Source organism: Apiospora aurea (genome assembly GCF_038362705.1).
Source record: "Apiospora aurea strain CBS 24483 chromosome Unknown utg000008l_segment0_segment0, whole genome shotgun sequence".
Classification (NCBI taxonomy): Eukaryota; Fungi; Ascomycota; class Sordariomycetes; order Amphisphaeriales; family Apiosporaceae; genus Apiospora; species Apiospora aurea.
The window spans coordinates 565,428-579,440 of NW_027117395.1; the positions used below are offsets into that span (position 1 = coordinate 565,428).

General features: G+C 40.8%; 4 protein-coding genes across 4 annotated transcripts; 2 read left to right on the plus strand and 2 right to left on the minus strand.

Moving 5' to 3' along the window:
• Window positions 1–238: 238 nt before the first annotated feature.
• PG986_011652 (uncharacterized protein) lies at window positions 239–1,134 on the minus strand (the record flags this gene model as incomplete). Its single annotated transcript, XM_066847874.1, has 4 exons — window positions 239–373; window positions 693–811; window positions 882–889; window positions 1,106–1,134. The coding sequence occupies 4 exons, from the start codon at window positions 1,132–1,134 to the stop codon at window positions 239–241; spliced, it is 291 nt and encodes a 96-aa protein (XP_066694570.1).
• Window positions 1,135–7,708: 6,574 nt separating this feature from the next.
• Window positions 7,709–8,323, plus strand: PG986_011653 (uncharacterized protein; the record flags this gene model as incomplete). The annotated part of the gene is made up of 1 exon (XM_066847875.1): window positions 7,709–8,323. One exon carries the CDS (start codon window positions 7,709–7,711, stop codon window positions 8,321–8,323), a length of 615 nt encoding a protein of 204 aa, XP_066694571.1.
• An 811-nt stretch (window positions 8,324–9,134) lies between these two features.
• Window positions 9,135–10,247, plus strand: PG986_011654 (uncharacterized protein; the record flags this gene model as incomplete). Its single annotated transcript, XM_066847876.1, has 1 exon — window positions 9,135–10,247. The coding sequence occupies one exon, from the start codon at window positions 9,135–9,137 to the stop codon at window positions 10,245–10,247; it is 1,113 nt and encodes a 370-aa protein (XP_066694572.1).
• Window positions 10,248–11,247: 1,000 nt separating this feature from the next.
• On the minus strand, window positions 11,248–11,645 carry PG986_011655 (uncharacterized protein; the record flags this gene model as incomplete). The annotated part of the gene is made up of 2 exons (XM_066847877.1): window positions 11,248–11,387; window positions 11,567–11,645. The coding sequence occupies 2 exons, from the start codon at window positions 11,643–11,645 to the stop codon at window positions 11,248–11,250; spliced, it is 219 nt and encodes a 72-aa protein (XP_066694573.1).
• Between the last annotated feature and the right edge of the window lie 2,368 nt (window positions 11,646–14,013).

Consider the following 14,013-nt stretch of genomic DNA (forward strand, 5'->3'; position numbering starts at 1 on the left):
TCGAGTCGTTACTAATAATTTATATAAATCGATTACTTTAAGCTATTTCCTTTAAGTATAATTATTTATAGCCCGATTTCGTGATTATTTATTTACTCGTTTAATTTAATATTCGTTTAAGTATTTTTCGTCTTTATTTACTTTAAAACTACTCGATTTACTTCTTTAACTCCCGCTTTTTTTATAATACTTAAAGTTTTAGCCGTTTAATATTATACTTAAATACTTTTTCTTTTTATTATACGACGCGCGCCTTTAGCCGAGCCTTTTCGCTGAGCTGTGCCGTATTAATTTTAATCGTGCCGCGCTTTTTATTTTTACCTTTACTATTATAATATTCGTTAAAAAACTCGGGGTTATTGTTATAACTATACTTACCGCTTAATACTAAACGGCTTTATTATAGCTCGGCGCGCGCGTTAAAAAACTCGATACGCTGCTTTATACGGTTAATATATAAGTCGGCGCGGTTAAATAAAATAGAGATAGCCGAGCCGATTTCGTCGCGTAAAAAAGCTTTAGCGGCGGTAAAGGTAAGTTATAAAATAAGCTCGTAATATTATAAAACGAGTAATTAGAGATTTTTAACGGTTAGTTATTATTATACCCTCGAGTTAAAGTGGGGTAATTCTTTTAATAATAACCTTATCCCTTTAAGCTAGTAATAAAGGCGGCGGAATACTTGCCTAAACAGTCTTAAGAACGCCCACGAGGCGCGGGAAGTCGGCAACGCCGGTGCCTAGGGTCGAGACGAAGCCTTCGAGGTGAGAAAGCGAGCCGCGTAAGGCGTTTACGTAGTCGTCGTAGGTAGCTATTTCGCGATGTACCGGATGAGGCTAAATCGTGTTATTAATCGTTAAAGTGTATTACTTACCTCGCACCGGTTAAGCTAAGTGGTGAGTCGTCGGGAATTACGCACTTAGGTTAGGGAGTTATTTATATTTTAATATTAACGGCGGCGGCGGCGTGTTTAAAAAAGTTAGCGGGGTAAGCTTAACGGTAACGAGGTTTCGTTATTTTACTCTAAGAACTTATTACCTTATTAATTTATAGCTTTACTTTCTCCCTTAAGGTTTTCTCTTACGTGAATATTTTTACCTTTTACTCGAGTATATATAATTTATAATTGCGCATTTTTAAATTATAAGGCTAGTAAATTATATTAAAAATCGTAAGATTATATTAATTTTTATATTTTAAATTCGTGTTTAAATTATTCTTAGAGATATTAAGATTATTTAAAGTATATATTATATAACCTAGCACCTTTTATTATAAATACATTAATATTATACTTTCGAGTTATTTAATTAAACCTAAGCGTGTTTAACTCGAGCACCTCGTTTAAATTAAAGTTTAATCTTTTTTTTATATCCTCTTTTCGTCTTTTTAAGCTTTTTAGCTTATTTTTAAGCTTTATATTTTCTTTAGCTAATATTAACATTTAATTAAGCCCTTTTAAAAATACTTTATTTTAAGGTTAATAAAGTAATGCTTAATGTTTAAAGCTTTTTTCGTATATTCGATAGCCTCGTTTAAGTCGTTAAGTTATAAGTTAAATTAAGAGTAGGTTCGATATTTATCGCGTATTATATTTATTAATTTTATTTAAGTAATTTATTATTATAGGGATAATTATAATAGGAATTAATCGCTTTATATATTATTTATATCTTAACGAGCTTTATAAAAATAAGTCCTTTCGATATTAATAGCTTAGCGAGCTAGTTTATTATTAATAATACCTCTCCCCCGATTTTTTAATAGCTTTAACTATATAATTTTAGGGATTTCCTTATTTTTTTACTTATAACTCGTTAATAAAAGCTATAGTATGTTTATTTTCACCCGTGCTATTTCGTTAACTAGGTCGTTATAAGCTACGTATACGTATTTAAACCCTTAACTCTTTTCGAGTTACTCCGCCCGCGTAGCCCGGTTATTATAAGTAAACGGTAAGTACGAAATAAAAACTTATTTATCCAGCGTTAAATCCCGGTTAATATAAACAATAAAGCGTTAAATCGTTTTATTTTAATCGTACCGCGCGTTAAATACGCACGAGTAATTAATACGGTTAAAAAAGGCGAAAACGCCGCGGCTAGCTTTACCGTTTAATAAAATACTCGAAAAGTTAATTAAGAAATAACCGAAGCGTCGTAACGTTTTTTTACGTAATTCCTATTACTTTTTACCTTTAAACTTTTACTTATAAGCGTTAGTGATCGAGTTTATATTATATTATTTTAAAATCGCGTTTCGATCTTTTTCTTTAAAGGCTTTCGAGTTATAATAGAATTAATTAAAGGTCTTAATTTTTTTACTTAATAGCTAAGATAGTTTAGTATAAAAACGTTCGATAAGTTTTACTTTATATTTAAGGTTATATATTTAAAGGATAAGCTTCTTCGAGAGTACGCGGGTGCCTCGGGTAATCTTTTAATTTATAAATAAACTATAACCTATTATATTAGTTTTACGTACCTTAACTATCGGGCCGAACGTCTCGGCTAAGTCGGGGCTAGATTACGACGTTACGAAACTTTCATAGTTTAATATAAATGCTACGTTTATAAGGAAAGAGCTATCCTAGTCCTTTAAATGCAGCTGCTTTATAAAGCTAGCCGAGTTTATATTAGCTAACGATTAAAGCTAAGCTAATAATATATCGGTGATTACTATTTTATTTATATTTTTAGTGTTAGTTTTCATAATATATTAAGATAGAGTGCGCGAGGAAAAATAAAGAGATAAAGATAAACTTATATTTATTAAAGGCTAAAAGAGAAAATATTACTAAGTAAAATATATTAAATATATTTTTATATCCTCTTTATTAATACGCACTTACTAGTGTATAAAATATAACTAAGGTAACCGTTATTAAGTGCTAAGATGCTTTATTTAAAGGTTATTATATACTTAAAGTAGTATTTAACGTAAATAACTATAATCGGTATAATAATAATAAACGAGCAGTGCATTTATTTTTTATAAACTTATATAAGTAATAATAAACGAGCCTTTTAATAAAATCTTAATAGCGAAGAAACTATTAAATAATAGCTTATTAATAACGTAATCCACGGTTTAATTAAATACACGGTTTAATTAAACACTTTCTTTTAATTCCGTATAACTTATATTTTATACTTTATACTTTTATTATTTATAATAATAAATTAATAAAAAAAAACGATATATAATTAACGCTTTAAGCGTTTTAAAAAAACTTTAAATTACGCGTATAAACCGTAACGCGAATATATAATATCCCCTATATAATTTTACGTTATCGGCGTCGCGGTAATATTTTACGACGAAATACGTAATCGTTAATGTAAAAGTTTACGAATTTTAAAAAGTAATTAATCGTATAATATATAATTAATTTAAATTCGCGATTATTTCCGCCTCGAATAAGTAATATTAAAAATATAGCGAATCGATTATTTAATTTACGTAATGCGGGACGCGTCGGCGTTAATTAAGCTTTTAATTTTATACGATAATAACTAGATTTTCGGACGCGTTTTAATTAAAAAATCGATTATTAAAGAATTTTTTACGAAAATCCCGACGCGTATTACGCGTAATTTACTTTTATACGGAATAAAATTAATAAGTATAAAATTTAAAAAAAGGATATATATAATTTTAATGAAACCGGGTTTTTTATAAATTAAATCTCGTTCGAAATAATCGTAACCATTTTCGATTAACGCGAAAAGCTTAGGGTAATATAGTAAGGAAACCGGGAATAGGTTATAATAATATAAAGCGTTAAATTATATAGTTACGTTATTTTTTCGTATATTATTTTTACCGGGAAAACGTACCTTTTTCTTAGTACGAAAACAGTTTATTATTAAAAACCTAAATAATTATAATTATTAAAAATAGTTAAACTATAAATAAAAAAAGCGAAGATTAAATTTAATATTTTAATAAATATATAAAGTTTTATACGAAAAGTACTTACCGCTTATTAATTTTTAACGGTTATAAAAGTTATTATTTAATAGTTTTCGAGTTTTATTATAAAAAAAACTTAATTATTATACTTTATATACTTTTTTATTCGTCGTATAAACTTTAACTTTTTAATATCGGCTATTTTTATATATTAAAAAAAGCGTACGGAAAAAAACTAAAGGTTTTATACGGGCGTATATTATTTATATTTTAAAAAAGACTTTTTATTAGCGTTTTTAAAAGCGTTCTAAGCGATTTTTACCGTTTCGAATATATAAAGAGGCTTTCGAGAAATCGGACTCGTTTCGTACGATTCGAAATATATTATTTTATAATTAAATATAAAACTATGTACTTTAATACCTCCGGGGATATTTTTCGGCTTATTTATTTTTTAAAAATTAAAAACTTTAAATAACCTGATTAAGGCTTAATTTTAAACCGAATACGTTCGAAACCGTATTATACGGCATTAAAATAGCTTTTCGACGTCGATTTTAATTGGACTTAATTATATTACGAAAAATATAATGTAAATAATGTACCGGCTCGTTTTTTTAAAGGGTAAAATAATTATATTACGAAAAGTAAATAAAATATTTAATTAGCGCCGCTATACGAAAGAAAACGGCTATAAAATAGAGAATTATTTCGTATATAAACTAAAAAAAACTTATAGTTTTAAAAAGATATTAATAAATAATTATAAGATAAATCGTGCCGAAATAATAGTTATATAAGAAAGCTTAAAACGCGCCCGCGACGCTATAAAATCTACGGAGAGCCCGGGTATAATACGCGTATCTATTAAAATAATATAAAAATATCTAGAAAAGAGGATTCCGATTAATTTTAATATATTAAATGCGTTATAGTAGAATTAATTTATATTTCGTTATATAAGGCCTTAGAAAGTGTTTAATTAAACCGTGTATTTAATTAAACCGTGGATTATATTATAGTATTTAAAAAAGAGATTTACTAAGTTTTCGCACGTTTATAATTCGTTTATATTAGCTTAAATTTAACGATCTATATTTACTGCTACTTATTTTTCGATTTCGATAAGCTGGAATGGTTCGTAATTATTAAAATAATATATACGGGGTAAAACGGACTTAGGTAAAGATTAAACTCGAGAGTTAAAAAGGAAATTTCTATTAATTAATAGCTTTTCCCGTTAATTAATTAAGGATAAAAACTCGTTTAAATTTAAGAGGTTTAAATATATATTTCGATTTTAACTAAGAGTTAAGAGTTTCGAAAGGTTAATAAAAGCTTCGGCGGCTTTATAAATTAAGGCTTATTAATCGTTTAATGTCTTTAAAGTTTAATATATTACTTTACGAATTAGCTTTACTCACGCGCCACTCTTAGAGTCTCTTAGGTTTATTAGGCGACGAGTAATCTTAGCTAATATAGTATATAAAGTGTCGCTATTTAAAGACTACGCTTAGGATACTTCTAAGATATAAAATAGGAAATAAAGCATAAACGTTTTATAGACCGTACTACCCGATAAACCCGCCTATTAAAAACTAAACTATAAAGTAACGCGGATAAGTAATTAAATAAGGCTTCGTTTCCAAGAAAGCTTACTTATTTCGTAAAAGACTTTTTCGCGGGTATATTTCCGTATACTTTATATAGATACTTTATTCTCGAAAAAGTAAAATATTAACTAAAAGCTCGGTTACGGCTTTAAGGCTAATAATATTACGCTTTTCGTCGTGCGATTAATCGGCTTTTTTAACCTTAAGGGTTATATCGAGCGCTCTTTAATAGTTTATTATAGCTATTATATTTATAATAAACGATTAAAATTCTAAATTAACGAGGACTTTACTATTAACTTAAACAGAGAAAGCTAAAAACATTTTAACTAAACGGCCGCGAGTTCCTATTATAAAAGCGTTATTAAGATTAAGTTTAAACATTTCGAATATTACACCGTTTTTCGCTTTTCGAACGATATAGCCAGTATTCTATATTTTAATATAAATAGATATTACCGTATTCTTATAATTTAAACAAGACTATTAATTTATACTACTTTATAACGTATACGTAATTTTATATACCTGCCGTAAAGATAGCATAGAGAGCTTTTCGTAAAGAATCCTTATAGAGGTAACTTTAAGGGTTTCGTAAATACCTTAATGTTTTTATAATATTACGAGCTTTAAGAATTATATTTTTATTTAACTCTAGCACTGTTTAAGCAAATACTATAAGGTAGCCTTAAATAAAACCGACTAAGATATTATCGTGCGTAAGTAATAAATCGTCACTAATAGGTAATTTTAAAGGCAAGAAAACATAGTAGAAAAAGAAAAGCAGACTCGATTTAAACAAATCTATAATAAGAATTTGAGAATGTAATGCCATCTTCTCTTCCATCCAAAGAGCCAAATTTAAGCAGGATATCGTCGATTGTATAAGTACTGTGAATAACAAAGCAGGGAGACCGCTAGGTAATGGACCTCAAGATGCAGAGAGCCAAACGTGACATCAACTGCGGGAGTCAAGCAACGGGTCGCCTCTCCCAAAGGGCCAGAGCCGAACGAAAATAGGATTGGAGTACCCAGGTATCTGCAGTAGATTCACGCACAGGATGAACTGCTATTTGGTGCTGAACTTGGACGAAAACCTTTGAAGGTGTCCTGCTTGCAGACAGGAAGTGAAGCTCTTCTCACTAAATATTGGGCGTTGAAATTGTTTGCGCTGCCTGCGTGCTGGGGTCTTGCCTTTCAGCCAAGTCTGGACCAACTATACCAAGCGTACCTCCAATTATGAGCCACCAGCAATATTGTCTTTAACGTATGCAACAAGTCCTGCCAGCTCTAGAAGATTTCAAATTCCCACCGCAATAACCGGAACTTCCAGCCGTTCACGCGCTGCGACAGTTCTGCTATTCGTCGCCATAGGGCACCTAGATGTCAGTCAAGAGCCGTCACCTATCGTACCGAAAGTATATTCGAGAGATGGATGAGACCTCTTCTTCTGGAGGTGATTGGCGGTTCTTACTAGTAGGTTCCACAACACGAAAAATGAGAGGTGACAGACTGGACACGGCTTTGGGGCAAGCCATCGCAAGTGCAATCAATGCGTGGAAATTTACGAAGAAAGGGGCAGGGCAGTAAAACAAACTGCTGTATTCGGTGGACAAGTCGCTTTGCAGCGGAAGATACGATGCTGAACGACAAGGGCTCGAGTTGTGAATTGCTCAGTCTACAGCGGCTGTGCCAGTGGAAACCAAGGAGTAAACGCCGTTATTGAAACTGCAATTTTATTATCCTACTGCTCGTTCCTCGAGTCCCAAGTGTAGCGTTGGTCGAGTGCTTCTTCAACTCGTTGAATTGCAAAGCATTTACTAGGTCGCATGAGCAGTGTTGGATGATAAAACGACAGGTCTGGCTTGTTCAAACCATTCCTAAAGCTTCAGGAAGGGCTTAGACAAATCACCGAAGGCAATACAGTGCAACCAATCATGGCTGCTTCGATGTGGAACAGGATAGGATGAGTGAGGTAATGCTGTAGTTCACTATGAGGTTCATCACTCGACGTCACAATGCATCTCAAGCCGACATCGTGCAGAAATAGCGAAGCAGAGAGACTCGGTTTCAGCGGCTACGAGTGAAGCTTGGAGGCGGTTGGCACAGTACAGTAGGGGCCGCCCCCAGTGCCTTTGATAGGTGAAATCGACACGGGACGGCTCAAACGGGAGCTCATTATGCCGGAGGTATCACGCCTCACACCAGTATTGATTGGAAACGGCAAGCCAACTATGCAATTGGAAAGGGGTGCTCAAGTGCAAAGTTCCGATGATGAGGAATCATTGGTCAACTTCTATCTGAAAGAAATCTCAACAACACCCGCTCGTCTTGGAGATTTCGAGACTATAAGAGCTGATGGTTCCTGTGCAGCCTTACACAAACTGGAATTACTGCTGGAGCATGGCGCTGTCCTGGATAAGGGGGATGGCTTTCACCCACTCGAGGGTCCTTATGAGATTGCTACAAGCGATCTATGGTATCGCGACCAACCCGACATGATCCCATTCATGAAGGTTCTTGTCAATAATGGAGCCACTAGTGAGCCCGTGAGTGGTAAATACAAAAGGTCTTTCAGACACCTTCACCGAAGAGTCGCAGGTGAAGGTGATAAACTGCATCACAGCTTCCTCTTCCGAGCGCTGACCTCTGGCCATTACAACATTGCGCGCATTTTCATCGAACGGGGTGGCACGTGTTTCGGGGTTCACGATCGTATGGAGGACATCGATAGACATGATGACCAAATGCCGGAAGACATCCGAGAGTGGATTGATGCAGTCTACTTTCTCTGAGACTGGATTTGGGGGTTTGCTTGGAGACTTGACTGATCAAGTGACCGGCTGGCGGTAATGGTGGATTAGGTCTAGGTGTATACACAGCAGCAACTGGACAAATTGTTCTTTAACATCGGCCTGAAATGCCGCCCGGAAGATAGCAAAGTGTTTGGGCTAGAAGATTGCCATGAAGACAACTTCTGTCAAGGAGAATATAAAGTGCCACTCAGGGGGGACCGGAGATACCCAATCTAATGGCTAGCTCGACTTCACAGGCAGACCAGTCGTTCTTTGATGTGGTAAATTACCTGTATTTGCTAAGTTCCTCACGCCCGAATTCAGACAACTGCGTAGTCAATTCATCTCTAACTAAATTCATCAATGTGTCTTCAATTGACGCTGAGATCCTTTCTAACAGGCATGCCTCAAGCAATTATTCTCCGGTAACTGAATTGTGGCATTGACTTATGGATGAATCTTTCCAAAGTTACCCTTCGAGCGTCATTGAGGCCATCGTATGATGGATGAGTGGTGCATGCAATTTTAGCTTTGGTGTTTTGACTTTGCCCAAGAAACAAGTATTTTGCACGCCAACCGTGACGTCATGCCACCCCCGTCATTATTAACACCCACCCGGCCTGCCAACGCTCGCGCTCACTACACCTCGATCTCAACTACCGAAAAACCCGTAGAATTTGACCCCTTTTGATTGAAACTTCTATCCCAAAGCCACCTACTTACTGAATAACGGTCTCCGAATTCGCTACTTAGCCTCTCCCTAATACCCCACCACCGCACCGCTGCGGTCGCCCGCGACACCAAGCAAGCAATGGACGCCCCCAGCACCTTCCCACCGCCGCCCGACATGGCGAAGCGTCTCAAGTCCAAGACCTTCGTGGAGCCGGACGGCTGGGACGTCGGGCAGACGGAGAACGACAAGCGCCTCCGGTGGCTGCACGCGGAGCACCAGCGCGCCATGGAGGAGTGCGAGTCGCGACTGCGGGCCGTGGACCACGACCGGAAGATGAGCGAGGCCGACAAGAGCATGGAGAAGCACCGCCTCTTCCACATGCGCGCGATGCAGGAGGCCGACATGCGCCTCGGCGAGGCCCAGAGCTCCATCGAGGCGCACCGCGTGTTTCACGCCGAGGCGATGAAGGAGGCGGACGGGCGGCTTGCGATGGCGGACGATAGCATGATTAAGCATCGCGAGTTCCACGCGCGCGCGATGAAGGAGGCGGATGAGAGGCTCGCGGCTGCGGAGGATAGTATCCAGGAGCACCGCAAGTTCCACGTCAAGGCGATGGAGGAGGCCGATGAGCGATTAGCCATGTCTGACGACAGTATGATCAAGCATCGCGAGTTCCACAAGCGAGCCATAAAGGAGGCCGACGAGAGGCTGGCAGCGGCAGAGGAGAGCATTCAAGAACACAGGAAATTCCATGCGCAGGCCATGCAGGAGGCGGACGAGAGGCTCGCCATGAAGGACGACAGCATGATCAAACACCGCGAGTTCCATGTCCGCGCCATCAAAGAAGCGGATGAACGACTAGCCGCGGCCGATGATAGCATCAAGAGCCACCGCATCTGGCACGCGGAGCAGATGAAGGAAGCCGACGAGCGGCTCAATCAAGCCGACACGGCCATCGAGAACCACCGGATCTGGCACGCGCAACAGATGAAAGAAGCGGACGAGCGTCTGAACTCGGCGGACGACAGTATGACGAAACACCGCGTCTGGCACAAGGAGCAGATGGACGAGGCCGACCAGCGGCTCAACATGGCGGAAGATGCGATCGTGAAGCACCGGGTTTGGCACAAGGAGCAGATGGAGGAGGCGGAGAAGAGGATACACCTGGCCGAGGACAGTATGAAACGACATCGAGTGTGGCATGCCGAGCAAATGTTGGAAGCGGACAGGCGTCTGAGTGGAATGACTTGAGGAACTTGGAGGTTCTATTCAAATGTATGATTTAATGTTTTAGTAATTTGTAATAACGATGAGCGAGTAGCATCTGATCGAAACGTAAGTCTTAAGTTATCTCGTGCCACTCTGTCACCCTTCCCTTGTGCGAATCACAACAGTATCGGGGTGCGGTGAGTCTCACAGCCTTGTTTTTCGTCAACTGATGTTGCCACTGAAATCCCTCTTTACTGAACAGATCACGAGATTCGAATTAGATGAGATGGTGCTTGCGGCCATTTCTCAGTTCACTTCCAAGCATCTGAAGTGGCTCTATGCGGTTTACACATCGGTAGGGTGCCGTTAGGAGCTCACAGGCAAGTAGTTTCTTCGACAATGAGCCTCGCAAGGGATACAGGGGTGACATAGTGTGATCACTTGTATGCTTTTACCAATCTAGGGAGTCTCGACCTACCTCTCCTCGGCCACTGGCCAAAGGATTGAGAGCCACGCTCAGCTAGGGCGCCACATTTCTCAGGTCGGCACTTCCATCATGATGAACGTGGCCAATAAGACACGTGCCAGGAGTATCACACATTTCAAAGGAGAACGCCCGCCAAGCATAGTGGCAGACCCCTAGCCTCAGCCCTGCGCCAGAAGCCGGGACTTGCCGTGGGTGACCCCTGACGGGCAGCCCCTCGCCAGATTCTACTCCAGAATCCTGGATTTCATCTTCTATTCTTACTGTTTCTATAAGTCCTATCGAAATGAGAAGAGTTTGGTCTTCAAAGCTTACTGACTTTAATACGCACGCCGCCGTAGTCTTGTTTTAAAGTGAAACCAACTCGTCAACATGTCCAACAATACAACTCCGTCCAACTATACGGCTTCCGCGGCCAAGCTCCAGGCCATTACCATCGAAGAAGCGGCCTGCTACGCCCTACCCTTCGGCGGCATCGGTTTTGCCTCGCATATGCTGACCTACTACACGGCGGTGATGCTCGTCCTGGGCCGCCAGCCGCTGAGACCGTGGAAGCGGTTAAGTCACCGGCGCTTCGACCTGATCCTCGGCTCCGTCCAGCTGGCCATCACCATAGTCTTGACGTCCATCTCGATCAGCCGGTGCTGGAAGTCGTGGCCGTTCGCCACGCTGGGTGTGTGGATGCTCACCACGTCCATCTGCGTATCGGTCCTGCCCATGATCATGTGCTCGATCCACGATCAGGTCGTGGATGTCGAACATATTGTTAGTATGTACGGAGACAAAAGCGGAGGTAAAGACGAGGGTAAGTCAAGTCCTTGTTCCTCCAGCTGCGGGTAGGGTGGATCCTGACCTTGACAACTCCAGGTCTTCTTACCTGGTACCAAGCGCATCTTGATCTGGCCCGCCCTCCTGTGGATCTTAGGATCATTCGCGGGCGTCGCCGGCACCACCATGATCTCACTACCGCACTACATGGCCGCGGCGATAGACCATCGATACGGGCCGCTGTTCATCCTGACCTCCGTGTTCGCGGGGTTCTTGATGCTGCCTCTGATACTTATTTTTTGGCCCTGCTGCGCCCTGGCGGCCAACACAAAGTTCATCTTTGGTGTCTTCGTCTACATTGTCTTAGCGGTGATGGTGATTGCGCTGCCCTGGATGGACTGGTCTTTGGGGCTCATCACGGGGAACATGGCGGGCATACCGAGTGGTAATACCAAGGCTTTATATTTTGGATACGTCGTAGCCAAGAGGTTGGGCTTGTTTTCGCTTTGAAACATACGAGCTCGGCTATCAGCCACTTCCATTATTTTAGCATGGATCTAGGTGTAGGACGCTCTAGTTTCTCTTTTGTGTTGATGAATCGATGCCCAGCCTCCTGGACGCAGGGTGTTATGACAAAGTTACTTAGTACGAAAGTTAGAACGACCAAGCCGTTATGCAAGTCTAATAATAAGGTCATTTCAGGTGACTGGACAGTAGTGTGTGGTTTACGTCGCACCGATGCGGAATAAGCGGTTACTATGTTGGAGTGGCTGGGGAAAACATGAATTTATTCCGTTGTCAGCCACTCAGCTTGGCTTCCAACGGGCCGGTGAGTTTGCTTCTATATTGACTGGCTGGGTGTAGGTATGTTTACGCCGCTTATGTAGCAGCCTCGTATGGCCTTGGCTCAAGATGAGGATGTTGAACCTGATACGATAGTCAATATAGCGGGGCTGGTCACTAACCGGTAGGGGCGTATAAGGTGAGAAGCAGTTGAGAGGTATCTGATGAATTGGGTGTAGATGCACCTGGACACCTTGACTTGTGTCTCAACCTGCACTCCGTATTTTCCTTTCACGCCAGCACTCACAATGCATCATCGTTTGGTCAAACTGTTAGCCTTTGCATCGTATGTTTTGGAACCTGCTGCAATGGCGTCGAAGCCCAAGCGACGATAGGTCTCGTGTCCCCTTGTAATGCTCAACCTAGTAGCCCTGAGTCGGGCTCTTGTCCTGCCACCACAGGCGCCGATAAAGGCGCTCCGCAGGATGTAGCTGATTCGGACGCGGACATCAATGCAATGCCTGACAACGTCAAGACTTGGGATGGCGTCTTGTCATATGGTCATGTTCGTGGCACCTTCGGCCCGTTAAGTTTACGACCAGGGACGCATTGCTCGACCGTTGTACCTCAACAGTAGTATTCGTATGCCATACCCATGTCGCTCGTTCGTATAACCATCCATCGAGGGCCCACTTGAGACTAATATGACTTACAGTTAAGCAATATTTGCTTGAAGTTGATGTTCTACTACTTTGCTATTTAAATCCATCTGAATCTGCATAATTGGTGGCAAATCACAGCCAGTGAAGCGTGAAGGTCACAGAGGTTAGGGGAGATTCCCAAGCCAAAGGGAGGTTAGCCACTAGGACCACGTGCCCGCTGGAAGGAGTAGATGTACAGAAGAGCCACGCACCCGTCCAGGGTTCTGAGCCGTTTCAAGGTGCTATTTGGGCTCTCATCCGTGGCCTGTCAATTTAAGTGGCCCAAGTTGAAGTACTGGAAGGGCTGCTGAAGGAGGACGGCATGATACGAAAAGTAAGTGCCCTTGAGGTGATAGATACTGAGGTCGACTGCGTGCATGTGTGTCAGGCCAAGTATGGAGGCAACCTTCCTCAGAAGGATCAGTATCAAATTTTGTTCCGCCGGGTAGCCAGCCCAATCAGTTTCTTAGTTAAGGCCTGACTTTTTATTGATTTGGATGCTGGTAGGTTGGTACCTAAGCCCCTCAGGCAGCTTATCAAGTTGGCTGAAAATCACCTGCTTTTCCATTTTGCTTACTTGCTTGTACCCAAACCAACCATCACCACCTGCATCCATCTCGCACCACAACAAACGAGGGCGCACATCACTCACATTTCTCTACCTCATCCAACCCCCTCTTCTTCGTTGATAAGTTGCCAGGCCAATTTCCTCGGGCTGTTTTACTGACTAGAACGATTTTGCGAGTTTTAGGTAAAACCCGCGAAACCTCTCGGCCGTCAACACGATGACACGCAATCAAGGACGACGTGACTATTCACAGGACCACAGACGGCCTCGTACCCGCGGCAGACGCGCTGGACGCCGTCGGAATTACCCGACGGATAGCAACGGTCCCTCGGGTGCTTCCCGGCAGGATCCGCAAGGCAGCGCCCGCGAAAGTCAAGGACAGACTGTTCAACGACCCCTTCCAGGAATTCAAACTCCTGCGACCAGGCAATATGAGCAGAAACAAGACAGGACAAGCCTTGGTACCTCTTTGCAGCCCATATTGCAAACGAGAGACATGAATCA